This window comes from Ictidomys tridecemlineatus, chromosome 3, assembly GCF_052094955.1.
Source record: "Ictidomys tridecemlineatus isolate mIctTri1 chromosome 3, mIctTri1.hap1, whole genome shotgun sequence".
In the NCBI taxonomy this organism is placed as follows: Eukaryota; Metazoa; Chordata; class Mammalia; order Rodentia; family Sciuridae; genus Ictidomys; species Ictidomys tridecemlineatus.
In genome coordinates, this window is record NC_135479.1 from 145,870,405 (window position 1) to 145,885,433 (window position 15,029).

General features: G+C 39.6%; 1 protein-coding gene across 6 annotated transcripts in view; it reads left to right on the forward strand.

Moving 5' to 3' along the window:
* Nucleotides 1–12,406, forward strand: part of Parp9 (poly(ADP-ribose) polymerase family member 9) — a 38,021-nt gene extending 25,615 nt beyond the window's left edge. For 4 of the 6 annotated variants that reach the window (XM_078044124.1, XM_078044126.1, XM_078044125.1 and 1 more), the window contains exons 9-12: nucleotides 743–868; nucleotides 2,800–2,939; nucleotides 3,975–4,149; nucleotides 11,596–12,406. In XM_078044124.1, the coding sequence (XP_077900250.1) occupies nucleotides 743–868; nucleotides 2,800–2,939; nucleotides 3,975–4,149; nucleotides 11,596–11,957 (803 nt within the window). In that variant the 3' untranslated portion in view covers nucleotides 11,958–12,406. The remainder of the gene's footprint in view (nucleotides 1–742; nucleotides 869–2,799; nucleotides 2,940–3,974; nucleotides 4,150–11,595) is intronic. The other 2 variants (XM_021727981.3, XM_005327668.5) reach the window with 1 other exon arrangement.
* Nucleotides 12,407–15,029: the final 2,623 nt, after the last annotated feature.

Here is a 15,029-nt window from a genome sequence, read left to right on the forward strand (position 1 = left end):
TTTATTGCTTGGCTAGCAAAGGAGACACATGGGACTCCTGTCCCAAAGGCTATGATTCTACCCATCAGCAGGAATAGGGGGCTTTTAAAGAGGTGATTCAAAGGTGACATTCCTTTGAATGTTCTCTTGGAGTTGTAATTTGTTTGTTTGGGAGAGAGTCCTTTCTGAGATCTTCTGGTACCATCCCCCAAATCTGGATTCTTCATTTCTATGGTGGCTGTGTACTCAAGGACAGATAAATCTGCCTCAAATGGGTAAGAAAGGTAATCCTGTTTTCCCTGAGATTAGGGAGGGGGAGAGATTAGGGAGGAGCAGAGGGAGAGGAAGAGAAAGAAATTTGCCCATTTTAAAAATAAGGTGCAGTGGCAGAGCAGCAGGGGCTATATTCAAAGTATAAAGTGGATCACTGTTACAGAGGAAGGAAGGAAGGGAAGGACACTGTAGACTTTTTTTTTTTTAATTCTATAGCATTTATTTGCCACATAATATTTATGTAGCTCTATAAAGACGAATTTTATTAAACAAGAGACAAGAGGGCCTGGTGCAATGGCACAGAACTGTGATCACAACAACTCAAGAGACTGAGACAGGAGGATCACAGATTGTGTTACCTAAGGCTTGGTCCTAGTCCCCAGTGCCAATCTAATAACGAGAACATGATTTTGACAAAAAGGCTTATTGCTTTGCTAGCAAAGGAGAAACACAGGGACTCCTGTCCCAGAGGCTATGATTTTCCCATCAGCAGGTGTAATGCCAGATTCGTGGGACCCCAAAAGACCTCCAGGAGCCGAATCAGATGCAATCACACAAGAGTATTGCAAGCTCCAGCCTGAACTCACAACAGTTTCCGACGCAGCGGTCCCAAGGAGTGAGTCCTGACCCCTTAGTTCAGTGAGGATTTATAGTTTTTTTTTTTTTTTTGGGGGGGGATACTCTATGCGTCACAACATCACACAGCAAATCATTCCACACCTCGGGGAAAATCAAACAACAACTCTTAACATTGATTAGCACGTTCACTGGCGGGAACAAGTTGAGAAAGGGTGATTGGTGAGTTCAAGAGATGGATACGTTTGAACTGATTGGTTTAAGCCACGAGGGGTGTATATACTAAACTACATGGTTTCCTAACATGTTATCAATCAAACTACTGGGAGGGTTACCTGGCATTTCAGATATGATTGGTTGTTGCGATTGGTTGTTGCTATGGTCCGAAATTAGGTCTCAAGCATTCTTTGATCTTGCATTGCTGATCAAGGCTATCTGGTCACTGCAGTTTGGACAGGCCCTGCTCTGAGGTAGAGGCTGGTTTTTCAAAAATGGAGTCACATCAGCTTCTCACTGAAACGGGTTTTGTTTGGTTTTGTTTGGGGTACCAGGGATTGAGCCCAGGGACACTTAACCACTGAGCACATCTCCAGCCCTTTTTAATATTTTATTTAGAGACAGGGTCTCACTGAGTTGCTTAGTGCCTCACTAAATTGCTGGAGCTGAGTTTGAACTCACAATCTTCCTCTCAGCCTCTGGAGCCGCTGGGATTACAGGAATGTGCCACCAAGCCCAGTGAAACAGGGGGCTTTTAAAGAGGTGCTCCAAAGCTACATTCTATGTGTTCTCTGTTGGAGTTGTAATTTGCTTGTTAATTTGGGAGATAGCCATTTCTGAGATCTTCTGGAGCCATCCCCAAAGTCTGGATTACTTCATTTCTATGGTGGGTGTGTACTCAGGGACAGATAACTCTGTCTAGGGTGGGGAAGAAAGGTCACCCTGTTTCCCTTGAACCATAGACTCTTAATCTTCAAATTTCCTTCTTCTTGCTTGGGATTGTTTATGAGTGCTACACATTCCCACTATTCTCCTTGTCTCCTTAAAGAAAGCACTTGTGAAAGTCAGGTTTACTATCTTAGATCCTTACTTACTAGCTTTGTGTTATTAGAAAAGTTATTTATTTATCTGAACTTTGATTTCCTTATTTACAAAATTGTGCTAATTATTTCAGTGGTGAGAGTGCTATTGAAAAACCAGCCTCTATCTCAGAGCAAAGCCTGTCCAAGAAACGGGGCATGACCCTTGTCCTTGGAAAGACTCACTGAGCACTCCTAGCACATACCCACCCTGCTGAGGCTTTTTTCTACAAATAACGGGAGAGGTCTGCTGCGCTGGGTGTCCCTGACTCAGTCAGTCTAGGTGGGGACCCAGAGCAACCCCCTAGCAGCCACCAATCAGCATGAGACAGGGAAAATACCTGGGATACCAGATGACCCTCCCAGTAGTTTATGGTGCTTGATATCATGTTGGGAAACCATGTAGTTCAGCACTACTCCCCTCGTGGCTTAAACTAATCAGTTTAAACGAATTCCCCTTCTTGTACTAACCAATCACCCCTACCCAACTTGTTCCCGCCAGTGAATATGCTAATCATATTTTAGAGTTGTTCTATGATTTTTCCCACCGTGTGTGATGATTTGCTAAGAGATGTCCCTGACTTCACATACATCAGAGTTTATAAACTGCTGTAAACCCTGGGCTCAGGGCCTGTCAGCATCACCAGTTGCTGTGTGCGTGCTAAGGACCGAGCTAGCTTGCAATAAACACCTCTTTGCTGCTTACATTGATCTTGGTCTCTGGTGGTCTTTTGGGGGTCCCGAATTCGAGCATAGCATAGACAATATGAGGCATATGCTTTAAACTAACCTATCTCTTCCTTCAAATTTCTAGGAATTGTTTCATTAAATCCCTTTACAAACTCTTCCCTTTTCACAGAGCGCTAAGACAAGGTTTTGTGTTACTTATTTTTAGGACAATGGACTGATCAGCAAACAAAAAACCAGGATGAAATGAAAAAAAAAATCACATTTCTACGATATTCAGCACCTTGTACTGAAGAACTTCTGGATCGAAAGAAACAGTTTGAAAAACATGGTTTGCAGGTTATAAAGGTATACCTAATCAAGGCATAGATTTGGCTTCTCTTGCTATTAATTACTTGGTTCTGTAGCCAGAAGAGAAGCTCGTTTAACAAAGAGTTTAAACTAGCTGCTCAATGGCCCTGAATCCTAGGAGTAAGACTGGAAGAAGGGCAGGCACAAGGGGTATAGATGAATCAGTATGTAGAAATGATGTTTGGCTGTTCAGAAGCATAGATTCAAGATCCAGGAAGCAGTGATCTCCCTATCTTTGATCAAAACGAAAGAAAATAGAATAGTGTTTATCATGCTATAATTGTTAACTATTTCTATCACTAAGCTATGAGCTTTAAAAGGGTAGACTCTATCGCCAGCTAGCTGGGCTGGCTACCTGAGCTGGGTTCACAGAGCTGGCCAAGAAAATGGTGAAAGAAGCACTCAACACACAGAAATACCTTTTGCTTGCAGGAATCAGGGACGTTTCTTGACCTTAAGGGTCCCTTGGAAAGAGAGACAGCACACCTGAGAGCATCCTATTTTTTGAGGGGAAGACATTCGAGGAAGTTCAATCCAAATAAGGCAAAGGATTGGGTTTCAGGGGGTTGCTTGGTGATGTCTTGTGCTCAGCAGATTGACTGACACCTGGAAAAGCCTGGTGCTGAGTAGGATCAAAGGCAGAGCGATGGAAAAGGACACATACATAACACAGCCCAGTCAGAACAGCAACATCAGTCCAGTCCCCTCAGGTGCTCAAATGCTCATAGCTCACACACACAGCCCATGACTTGCTCATGACAAGACACTATGTCTGTTGTCAATGCTTTTGTTACCTATGCCTAACATATCGTGATTGCCCAGTGAAATTTTATTGCATGAATCAATTGAAGAAGTAACAGAGGATTTTGAGAGGTAGAAGTCAAAACTAAGAAAGGATTAGGGGCAGGAGAGACTGTTATGCAACTTTATATAAAAAGCAAATTGCATGAAAATAATGTGCATATAAATGCCTTTATAAGTTCAAGAGGCAATTGAATAGGTGCCCAGTTTTTTTTTCCCCTTTGGTTTTAGGTGGAGGCAATAGACAATGCGGTTCTTTGGGCTGCCTTCCAAAGAAAGAAGAAAATGATGGAAGGGAGAACTTCTAAAGAGCCTGTGAGCCACAGATTGTTTCAGCAGGTTCCACACCAGTTCTGCAATGTGGTATGCAGAGTCGGCTTTCAAAGTTTGTACTCGGTGCCTTGTGGTAGGTGTCAGCCCTGATCATGTGGAAATTGGTGAGACCAGACATCAGCAGGTGGCTCACCACTAATAGCATTTGTTGCTTTGGGGAGGGGATCATTTGTGACTGCAATTGAGAGGTAGTCTTAGAAAGGGTTGTATTTTTAATTTTCTTTATATCTTTTGTTGATATGTCTTTTGTTGACGATGGGCTTATTTTGACAATAATGTGAGCAGTAGGATTTTTGATTTACTGTTTTTTTTCTCATTTCTGTTTCTGTGTCCTATATGCAGAAAACACTTTGGGGGTCCCCCTCCCCTTTTGGCTTATTTATCTTAATAAAATTATAATCAACACCAATGTATGATCCTCATCCTTTAATTAAAAGGATATTTTCCTAAATTTAGGATAGTTGGTCTTCAGCTGGGCTTGCTGGTGTGTGTACCCGTAGCCACAGCTACTAGGGAGGCTGAGGCAAGAGATAGCTTGAGCCCAAAAGTTTAAGAAAGAAAAGGAAAAAAGGACAGTTTTTTTTGTTTGTTTGTTTTTTATCCTCTTATTTCCTATAGCCTGCTAGTGAATGAATTAAGTATAACCTGAAGTGAATAGTATTTTAGGATCCTTCTGAGAGTCCTCTGTGTACCTTCATGTCTCTTTTCAGTTGTACAAAATTAGATAATCTCTATATTGTACCTTTTCCTCTTCAGTTGCTAGTGAAAAATTCTGGCTTTAGGTCTCTCCAAAGGAGGCTGAGAACTTAAGTCACAATCATGGATGGGTCTTTAGCAGTGTAACTTGGTTTGGGCTAGTCCATTAAACGTGATCTTTTGGGGCTAGGGATATAGCTCAGTTGGTAGAGTGCTTGCCTCACATGCACAAGGCCCTGGGTTCAATCCCCAGCACCAAAAAAAAAAAAAAAAAAAAGAAAAGAAGAGAAAAAAGAAAACCAAAAACCATGTGATCTTTACCTTTAAAACGGTAGCATGATTCTTGCTGTGGAGCCAGTTCTAATAGTCTCTGTTCCTAGAAAGCAGAAGATCTAAAAATCACATTTCCTTTGTCCAAAAGAGAACATAGGTAATACCAGGAGTGAAAATTGAATATAGACAATTCCTGGGATTGGAAATAGATAAATGACCAGGCACGATGATGCACGCCTGTAATCCCAGCGGCTCTGGAAGCTGAGGCAGGAGGATCTCAAGTTCAAAGCCAGTCTCAGTAATGATGAGGTGCTTTGCAACTCAGTGAGACCCTGTCTGTAAATAAAATACAAAATAGGACTGAGGATGTGGCTCAATGGTTGGGTGCCCCTAAGTTCAATCCCTTTGTACCAAAAAAAAAAAAAAAAAAAAAAAAGAAGAAGAAAAGAAAAGAAACAAAAAAAGAAAGAAATAGATAATGAATTTCCACCAAGAATTTTTTTTTTTTTGAGTGCATTCAGGGAGAGGGAAGCAATAAGTTTCCTTCGTAGCCACAGTCTTAAAGCTACAGCTTCCATTTGCTCCTTAAATGGTTTCTCTACACTCCCCATACCATTTCAACTACAACTACTCTCATCAAGATCTTCCTATTTTCCAAATCTGATGAGGACCCTCTTTTCAGTCTTGTGCCTGGAACTGCTAATTTCTAATCCAACATCAATTTATAACTTTCTTCCCAAAACATCTAAGATGCACACCAAAACAAGGCCAACCCAAAGTCTTATCCGGTCTCCTCTTCATCAGCCTCTAGCTCAGGCTGTTTTATTTTAAGGTGTGATGGGGAGGTATTGCTTGCACATGCTCATTAGATAATGATGTGAAAAGTAGCAGGAAGACTATATCGAAAACTCATATGAAAGAGGAAAAGGAAAACATGTCATAGTCACTGCCACAGTACTTATCATGTGCTGCTGGATGGGAATGTATGAGAGCTTCCTCTGGGAGTGGCATAAGACCCTTGTTTCACACTTGGGAAAAATCTTCCTTGTATGTTGTGGCCCTTGACCATTTTTAGGCCCACTGCCTACCAGGGGGGCCTGGATTGCCTCAAACTTTAGAACATTCTCAGGCTGATGCATCCAGACTTGTGATTTCTTCAGCAATATGGTTCCTTTTTTAAAAGCTTAGCAGGCATGGAGCTTATTCCCTTCTGTTCAACTGTATGTCTTCATAATAAGGAAGATCTTGTTTCCATATAGTCTTTCTTTCTTTTCTTTTCTTTTTTTCTCAGTGCTGATAGAAATCAGGCCTGTCCATGTCAGACAAGTATTCTACCCCTGAACTATATCCCCAGCCCTCCATATAGTCTTTAAGCCTCAAGAATTGTTTTTTTCTATTGGCCTTTGTGCTCTTGCCCACCCGCTGCCCATTAGCTTCATGATCACTGCCTAGAGGTCATTCAGAAAGAAAACTGCCTGGGGAGACAGAACCCATAATGTAACCTGCACCAATGGACTCCTCTCTGTAAAGTTGTAAAAACTCTATAAGCAGAAGGTTCTAGACAAGCCCAGGAGACACCCCTCTTATCACTACTGAAGCTGTTCTCATTTGGAGTACAAAAGCTTCTGATTTTTTCAGCCTTACAGTGTTCTAAATTATGGGACTCTCAGTCAATTTAAGTGGTCAGCCATAGGCAGGGGAGGCTTCTGTTAGTAAAACTTTATTTTTTTTTTCTATACTTGCATTCCAGCCAGTCATATTCTGGGTTCATCCCTTGCTTGCAGGACTTGGTTGAATGCAACAAAAAGTAGCCTACACACGTGCAGTTCCCTTATTATCGTAATTCATTCATTGCACATTCATTAAGCACATTCCATGAATCAGGCCTTGGGCTGGAGTGTAAGAGATATAGCAATAAGTGAAAAACAAAGACTTCTTGCCCTTATAATTTATCATTAGTGAGTCCACCCTTTAAATGGTGGTATTCTCCTACATTCTGAAGGAAGTCTACTTTTTTTTCCTCCACAGTGTCCCCTGGGTGATGGCACCTATTCCCATGGCCTCAACTCCTCTTTCTAAGAGGAAGACTTAAAAATTTCTCATTCTAACCCCCATTTCTCCTGATGTGCAGGTCTAGATAGTTGATTGATTTGGGGACATTTTTATCTAGCTGTCCCATAGGCATCTTAAACTGAACTCTTTTCTTGCCCTTGCTTTTCCCTAAGAAATATGCCTTATGTTTTCTTACTTCCTAATTTGGCTAATGCCATCACCATCCACCTACCAGGTCTCCCAAGCATGAAAGTTATTATCATCCTCCATTCTTTCCTTTGCCTCGCCCTCATACTGGTCCACGTGATTCAAGTCTCATAATAGTCTTAATCCAGGACTGGGGTTGTGGCTCAGCGGTAGAGCACTTACCTAGCATGTGTGAGACACTGGGTTCTATCCTCAGCACCACATAAAAATAAATAAAATAATAGTCTCAATCCACTTCACCTCTCTATTCTAACTAAGATGCCTAAGTATTTCTTCCCTTAGGCCTAGACTATTGTCCTTCTCTTGCCTCAAAACAAACCCCATTGTAGTACTAGGCTAGTTATGCTAAAAAATTATATTCTTGCTTACTATCTATATTCCTAGTTATCTATAAAAGACCAAACTTGGGCTGGGGATGTGGCTCAAGCGGTAGCGCACTCACCTGGCATGCGTGCGGCCCGGGTTCGATCCTCAGCACCACATACAAACAAAGATGTTGTGTCCGCCGAAAACTAAAAAATAAGTATTAAAAAATTCTCTCTCTCTCTCTCCTCTCTCCCACACACACATCTCTCATTCTCTCTTAAAAAAAAAAAAAAAAAAAAAAAGACCAAACTCCTTAGTAGAGCATATAGGAAAATCCCACATTTTCCACCAGATTCATCACCCCTTGTTCCTTAACCTTTTAGCCATGAGCTTTTTTTTCTTCTCAGAATAATTAATTCTGAAAACCAGAATTCTAAGACCATATTCTTTTAAATAAACAGGATACTTCCTCCCTCTTCAGCCTTTTGAGCTACTCAAGCTCCTATTCTTTCTTTTTCTTTTTTTAAGAGAGAGGGGGGAGAGAGAGAGAGAGAGAGAGAATTTTTAATATTTATTTTTTAGTTCTCCGGATACAACTTCTTTGTTGGTATGTGGGGCTGAGGATCGAACCCGGGCCGCACACATGCCAGGCGAGCGCGCTACCGCTTGAGCCACATCCCCAGCCCCTCCTATTCTTTCTTTAAGAGATAGCTGAAGGCTGGGGATATAGCTCAGTTGGTAGAATGCTTGCCTCATGTGTTACAAGGCCCTAGGTTCAATCCCCCGCATCACCAAAAAAAAAAAAGACCTAGCTCAAATGGCCTCTCCTGGTTGGCCCCTTCCTCTGTATTCCCATACTTCCTGCCTTTTTATTGCATTATCTGTATGTTTAATAACTACTATAATTTATAGGGGTGGGAATTATTTTCTTTATGGCTCTGTAGCAGAACTTCACCTAGCTATCAAGCTTCCATGTTCAAAGATATGAAAAACTAGAACTTGTCAATTCAAGTTGAACTTGGTTATTTTGAGAAATTTCTTAGTCCCTTCAGGGCTTGAATTGAGTTTCTGCTATTTTGTCCTTTTACTCCCTTTCTCTCTGAGACTGATCTAGATGGTGTCAGAGGCATTGTGGAGAGGGTTGCCTGTCTCTTGTTCTACCTGTCTCCATGCCCCGTGTCAGATAAGCCCTGTGGGCTATGGTCATTAGCCTCCACTTGTGCCCTTTGCACTTAGATAGTCTCTGCATCAGCCACTCTGTGTCTCCCCTGAGGAAATTCCTTTTCACTCTATATCTGTGCTTCTCCTGAAGTACTATAATTATTTGAGCGTGTTTATCCTCCAAGCTGAAAGCAGGGTCTCATCTGGCCACCATGTATGGTAACTAACTCACCTGTTCTGGAGTCTTCCCCAGCATTGCTATGCTTTTTACTCAGGCATGAGGCTGGATAAGAGAGTGCACCCAGCACTCAGGCAATGTTCTCTTCTGCCCTGGGAATCCTGCGAGTTGTTCTGTGATTTCTATTGTTCAGCCCTATCTTGATTCCCAGGGCTCTTTTGAGGGAATGGGACAGTGAAATGAGCCCCTTCTCAAAGTTCCCAAGAGCTCCAGTTATATCTTTTATGATTCCTCTCTTTCAATAGCTGGAAGGAAGAAATTTTATTTGTCCTGAAGTGAGAAAATTGCTCTTGGATTATCTTATATTATTCTGTCTTCTTACTATTAGTAAATACTTCATGCTTCGAATCCTTCAGATTTTTACCTTTTTTAATTAAAAAAATTATTTTTAATTGTAGATGGACACAATACTTTTTTTTTTTTTAAATGTGGTGCTGAGGATCAAACCAAGTGCCTTACACATGCTAGGCAAATGCTCTACCATCAAGCCAAAACTCTAGCCCCAAGAAGAAACTCTTGAGAAAGAAAATCTTTGATTTTTTTTATCTCAAAATATTACCTTGCCACACAAAGTTATACTACACTCTATCTGTTTACATGTAGGAAGGTCCAGGTGCCTTTTGAAATTTTAAAATCAGAAATCATATCTCAGTCACTTTTGAATTCTAGAGCTATACTATTCAATATGGTAGCCACTAGCCACATATGGAACTAAGCATATTAAATATGGTGTGTCTGAATTGAGATGCACTTTAAGTATAAAATACAGGATTTTTCAAAGAATTATTACAAAAGAATGTAAAATATAGTTTGATATTGATTAAATGTTGAAATAGCATTTAAAATTTAATGGGTTAAATACAATATGAATTTTGTTTCTTCTTACCTTTTTAAAATGTAACTACTAAAAAATTTAAAATTATATATGTGGCTCATATTGCATTTTTATTTTTCAGTGCTGGTCTTGAGCCTAAAACAATATTAAGTGTAGAAAAAAAAGGGAAGGAAAGAAGAAAGGAAGGAAGGAATGATAATACAGAATATAGCTTTTCAAAGAAGTTTGTTTTTTTCCTCTCAGTAAAGTTATTATTTTTTTCAGTGCTGGAGATTGAACCCAGGGCCTCTCACATGCTAAGCATGTGATCTATTCCTCCCAGGACCTTTAAGCAATGTTAGAAAGGGCATTGCACAGGGATTACCTTGAGATTCAGAATCTGGCCTTCAGTCTCTTGGGTGTCCTTGAAATATTACTGTAAAGGTAATGCAGATTAAGGGGCCAGAGTTGCGCTCAATGGTAGAGTGCTTGCCTAGCACATGTGAGGCACTGGGTTTGATCCTCAGCACCACATAAAAATAAATAAATAAAATAAAGATACTGTGTTCATTTATAACTAAAACATATATATTAAGAAAAAAGTAATGCAGATCAAAAACAATATACTAGAATGGAGAATATTCATTTTCAGTGGTTGGAATCGGGCCTATCCTTCTCAGTATCACAGTCTTCAGAATGCCTGATGAGTGATGAGCAGGAACCTAAATCAGAAGCATGTGGAGGATTCTTGGTCAGTTATTTTGCCAGGTCATGATGAGATCTGATGACCACACCTGCCCTATAGTACAGAATACCTTACTACAGATTAGAATCTCTGTGTCCCTCAAATTCAAGGTTGCTTTTCCTAAATAATGAGGCATTAACATTTTATATGCTCATCATTCCCCTTATTTTGACTTATTTTTCTTGTAATGTGTCCATGACTTTGACTACTCTTATTAGATGCTATTTTTCAAGCCGTGTTTTTCCAGACAGTACTGGGGATTGAACCTAGGGGTGCTTTACCACTTATCTACATCCCCAGCACCCCTCCCCCTTTTTAAATAAATTTTTTTACATGTTGATGGACCTTTATTTATTTATATATGGTGCTGAGAATGAAACTCCGTGTCTCACACATGCTAGGCTCTACCACTGAGCCACAATCCCAGCCCCCCAGCCTCTTTTTTTTGGTTTTGTTTTGTTTTGATTTTGAGACAGGGTCTCACTAAGTTGCTGAGGCTGGCCTTGAACTTGCAATCCTCCTGTCTCTGCCTCCCATGTTGCTTGGTTTGCAGGCATGTACCACCTTACCTGGATTGAAGCCTTATTCTCAAGAGTTGTTACAGTTTATAGCTTGTAGAAGTCAGGCAATGTTCTAAGATAAATAAAACTTTCCATTTATTATGTTAGATGTCAGATGCTTGGTTAATGTTGACTTGAATCATAATTTCTCTGAATCTCAGATTTTTTATCTTTGAAATAGAGATAATAATTCAAATCCTAGATTGATTGAATCTAATCAGCATAAAAATTCTTGGAAAGCCAAAGACTTCTCTAAAAACTGTAATGGTGTATTCAAATATATTCTATTATTATGTTGATATCAGTGATCTTTTGTCTCTGGGAACAACGTGGCTACAGACTTAGGGACTTGGAACAAGGAGGAGGTGATTATTTGAAGGACTAGAGAGAGAATATATTATAGTACCCAAATAGGCAATAACATTTGCCAGATCATAATAATCTTCTAACTTTTTTCCTTTTCTCAGACTCAGAGTATGGAGCTGGCATATACTTCATCAAGAACCTCAAAAAACTAGCAGACCAAGCCAAGAAAATCTCTGATACAAAGGAGCTGATCTATATATTTGAGGCTGAAGTACTCACAGGCTCCTTCTGTCGAGGTTACCTGTTAAATATTGTCCCACCTCCATTGAGTCCTGGAGCCATAGATTTTCATGACAGTGTGGTTGACAATGTCTCCAGTCCTGAAACATTTGTTATTTTTAGTGGCATACAGGCTATGCCCCAATATTTATGGACTTGTATTCAGGATTACTCATCAAGACAAATGTTATTTTCTTCAAAGCAGCCTTGGAGGAAATTCTCAAATGGCAGTCCTGTTGATTAATCTCCAATTCATTTTAACAGCAGGCATGACCTTGCACTGGGTGATCTAACCAAATAATGACCACCAGTGATTCAAAGAATGGTTTGAGTATGTCGAATGAGTTATCTGTTTGGACTGACTGAGCATCAAGAAAGTACCAGCCACCTACTAGCATCTTAGAGCCTTAATCTTTGCCTTTATCTCTTGGGGTTGAAGTGGATAGATACCAACGAAAACATTCTTAGGATTGTTCCTCTTCCTTGCAATTGTTCTTTTGTCACCTTCACTGTAGGTAACAGCAAAAATGTTTTACATGTAATGAAGAGATTTTTCCACAATATAATCCAAGCCTTTTATTTTCTAAAAGGATGACAGTATAAAATATTAGGACAGCAAAATAATTTTAGACTTTTTTAGAGAGTCTTATAAAGTGCTTTGGGTATCAAAATAAATCACCTTTGTCTAAATAATTGACTCTGGAAAAATATGTGCAAAATGAAATAACTTGAAGTGGAAGGATATCAAAAGGCTGATATTCAATTTGGATTTAGCCGTCTCAAGCAATGCCACTCAAGCACCATGTAGCCAAAATATTAATTCACCAAATATTTATTGATCACTAGAAGTGTTCTTGTTACTTTATGGGTGCTAGGGATATGACACTGGACAAGACAAATATTCTCACAAACTGTTTGGGCTGAATAATCAGGAAAACAGATATGGACAACTTAATGAGTGCATTTAGATATAACAAAAGGATGATTATAGAATCTTTGGGAAAATCTAAGAGGAAAAAGAACACATTAATCAGATATTGGGAGGAGGCCTCCAAAAGAAATGAAAATTTAAACCCATAAGAAGTCTATCAAATCGGGAGCAGAATCATAAGAGTATTTTACATAGAATAGATCTTACAAAGGTTGAATCCACTGTGACTATTGACTGTGCCCAAATTTGACTTCAGAGTTCTATTTGCAAGTTTGAGGTCAGTTAACCTCACCATGAATCTAGTGCATACTTTCAAATTCATATTTCGCTGTACTCTCAAACTTTCCTGAACCTTACATCTTCAGCTTCTTGCATAAAACACTTCCTCCTCCCTAACCTCCATTCTCCTTAAAAAAGGTAAGCTTATTGCCTCATATGGTACTGTCCTTGAATCTGGGTAAGAGTGGTTTCTGCCTTGGACTCCTGATTTTCAAAGTCTGTTTTCTTCTGCCCCTTGTCTGAAAAAATTCATTCTGGCCTCTTCCTCCAATGGGCCATCATCACAAGGTGAAGTACCCCGTGGGAGCCAAGAGAATGGGTCCACCTGGAGTCTGTATTTACTCTTAGGCCACCCAGAAGGTACCTGGAACCCCACATTTTCTGCTTAAACAGTGCTGAGTCCACTTCCAGGTCTCTTCTTGGGTCTCTTCCCAAGTATGGACTATGCCACAGTCTATATCAAGAGTGGTCTGGGGATGTACCTCAGTGGTAGAGCACTTGCCTAGTATACACAAGGCCCTGGGTTCAATCTCCAATTAAAAAACAAAAACAAAACAAAACCTCTCAATAGATAACTACAGAGATAGATGTGGATGTGGGGGCTGAGGTGTTCACATGCATGTGTATAAGGCCTGTAATGCAAAACTGAGAGGACAGATAGTCTTTGAAGAGGCCATAAGAATTGTAGAAAAGGAGAACTGACTTGAGTTGTTCAGTGTTATTGAAGGTGGCAAAAAATCTTCAAAAATTTTAAAAAAGAATTTCTTGAAAATAAGGGTTTCCCCAAACCCAGAAAAAGGCAACAAAGTTTAACAAAACTTTCTGAATTTCTTTACTCAAACTATAAATTTATTTGAAATCTAACTCCAATTTCACAATTTCATATTATTTTTGTGCTTAAAAACCATTTTCCCTGCAGAAAAGATGAGGACATGCAATGTGGTCCTAGTGTTTTTAAAGTGAAGGGAATTTCAGATATAGAGAGCCTACATAGTCAATTTATAGATGCAAAGAACTCAATTGACTGACTGTACACACAAAGTGGATGGATACTTTGGAGCGCTGGAAATGAACTTCCGCAAGTGAAAAAACCTTCTGTGCTAGTAAATAAAATCCTAAGTATTCTATACTCAAACACCCTTGTTGAGAGAAAATCTAGCTTAATGTCATAACTTTGTAACTGACAACAGGAATCAGTGCCATATAGGCAGAAGAGCAGAGCTTTAAGTCAAATTAATTTTGTTTGACTGTATTCAGTTTTACCACTATATTAAAGAAGGCTTCAGATAGTTCTGGGAAGTATTAATGGAAAAAGAAACAGAAAGTATAAAAATAATCATATCATAAGACAAAGAAACAAATCATTTAAAAAAATTTACTGTAGGTAATGTCTGTTTAATCAGATCTATTGTCTTCTCCTCCTCCTCCCTTTTTTGTATTGAGGATTGAACCTTGGGCCTCATGCATGCTAGGAGAGTGTTCTATCACTAAGTGCATTCTCAACCCTTATTAAAAAATTTTGAGACAGGTCTCACTAAATTGCCCAGGCTGGCCTTGAACTTGTGATCCTATTGATTAAGCCTCTGGAGTAACCGGGATTACAGGTATGTACCTCCATACCTGGCTACATGCTACTTTCTTCTTTAAAAAATCCTCACATTGGGCTGAGGCTGTAGTTCATTGGCAGAGCGCTTGCCTAGCATATGTGAGGCACTGGGTTTGATCCTTAGCATCACATAAAAATAAATAAAATAAAGGCATTCTGTCCATCTATAACTACAAAAAAAATTTTAAAGTATTTGTACAAATCATTTTAAAAATTCCTCACATTTTACATATCTTAAGAATATAGAGGGGCTGGGGTTGTGGCTCAGCAGTAGAGCGCTTGCCTAGCATGTGCAAGACACTGGGTTCGATCCTCAGCACCACATAAAAATAAATAAATAAAATAAAGGTATTGTGTCCAACTACAACTAAAAAAATATTTAAAATAAAAAAGAATATAGGGCTGGGGATGTGGCTCAAGCGGTAGTGTGCTTGCCAGGCATGTACAGGGCGCTGGTTTGGATCCTCAGCACCACATAATAAAATAAAATAAAGGTGTTG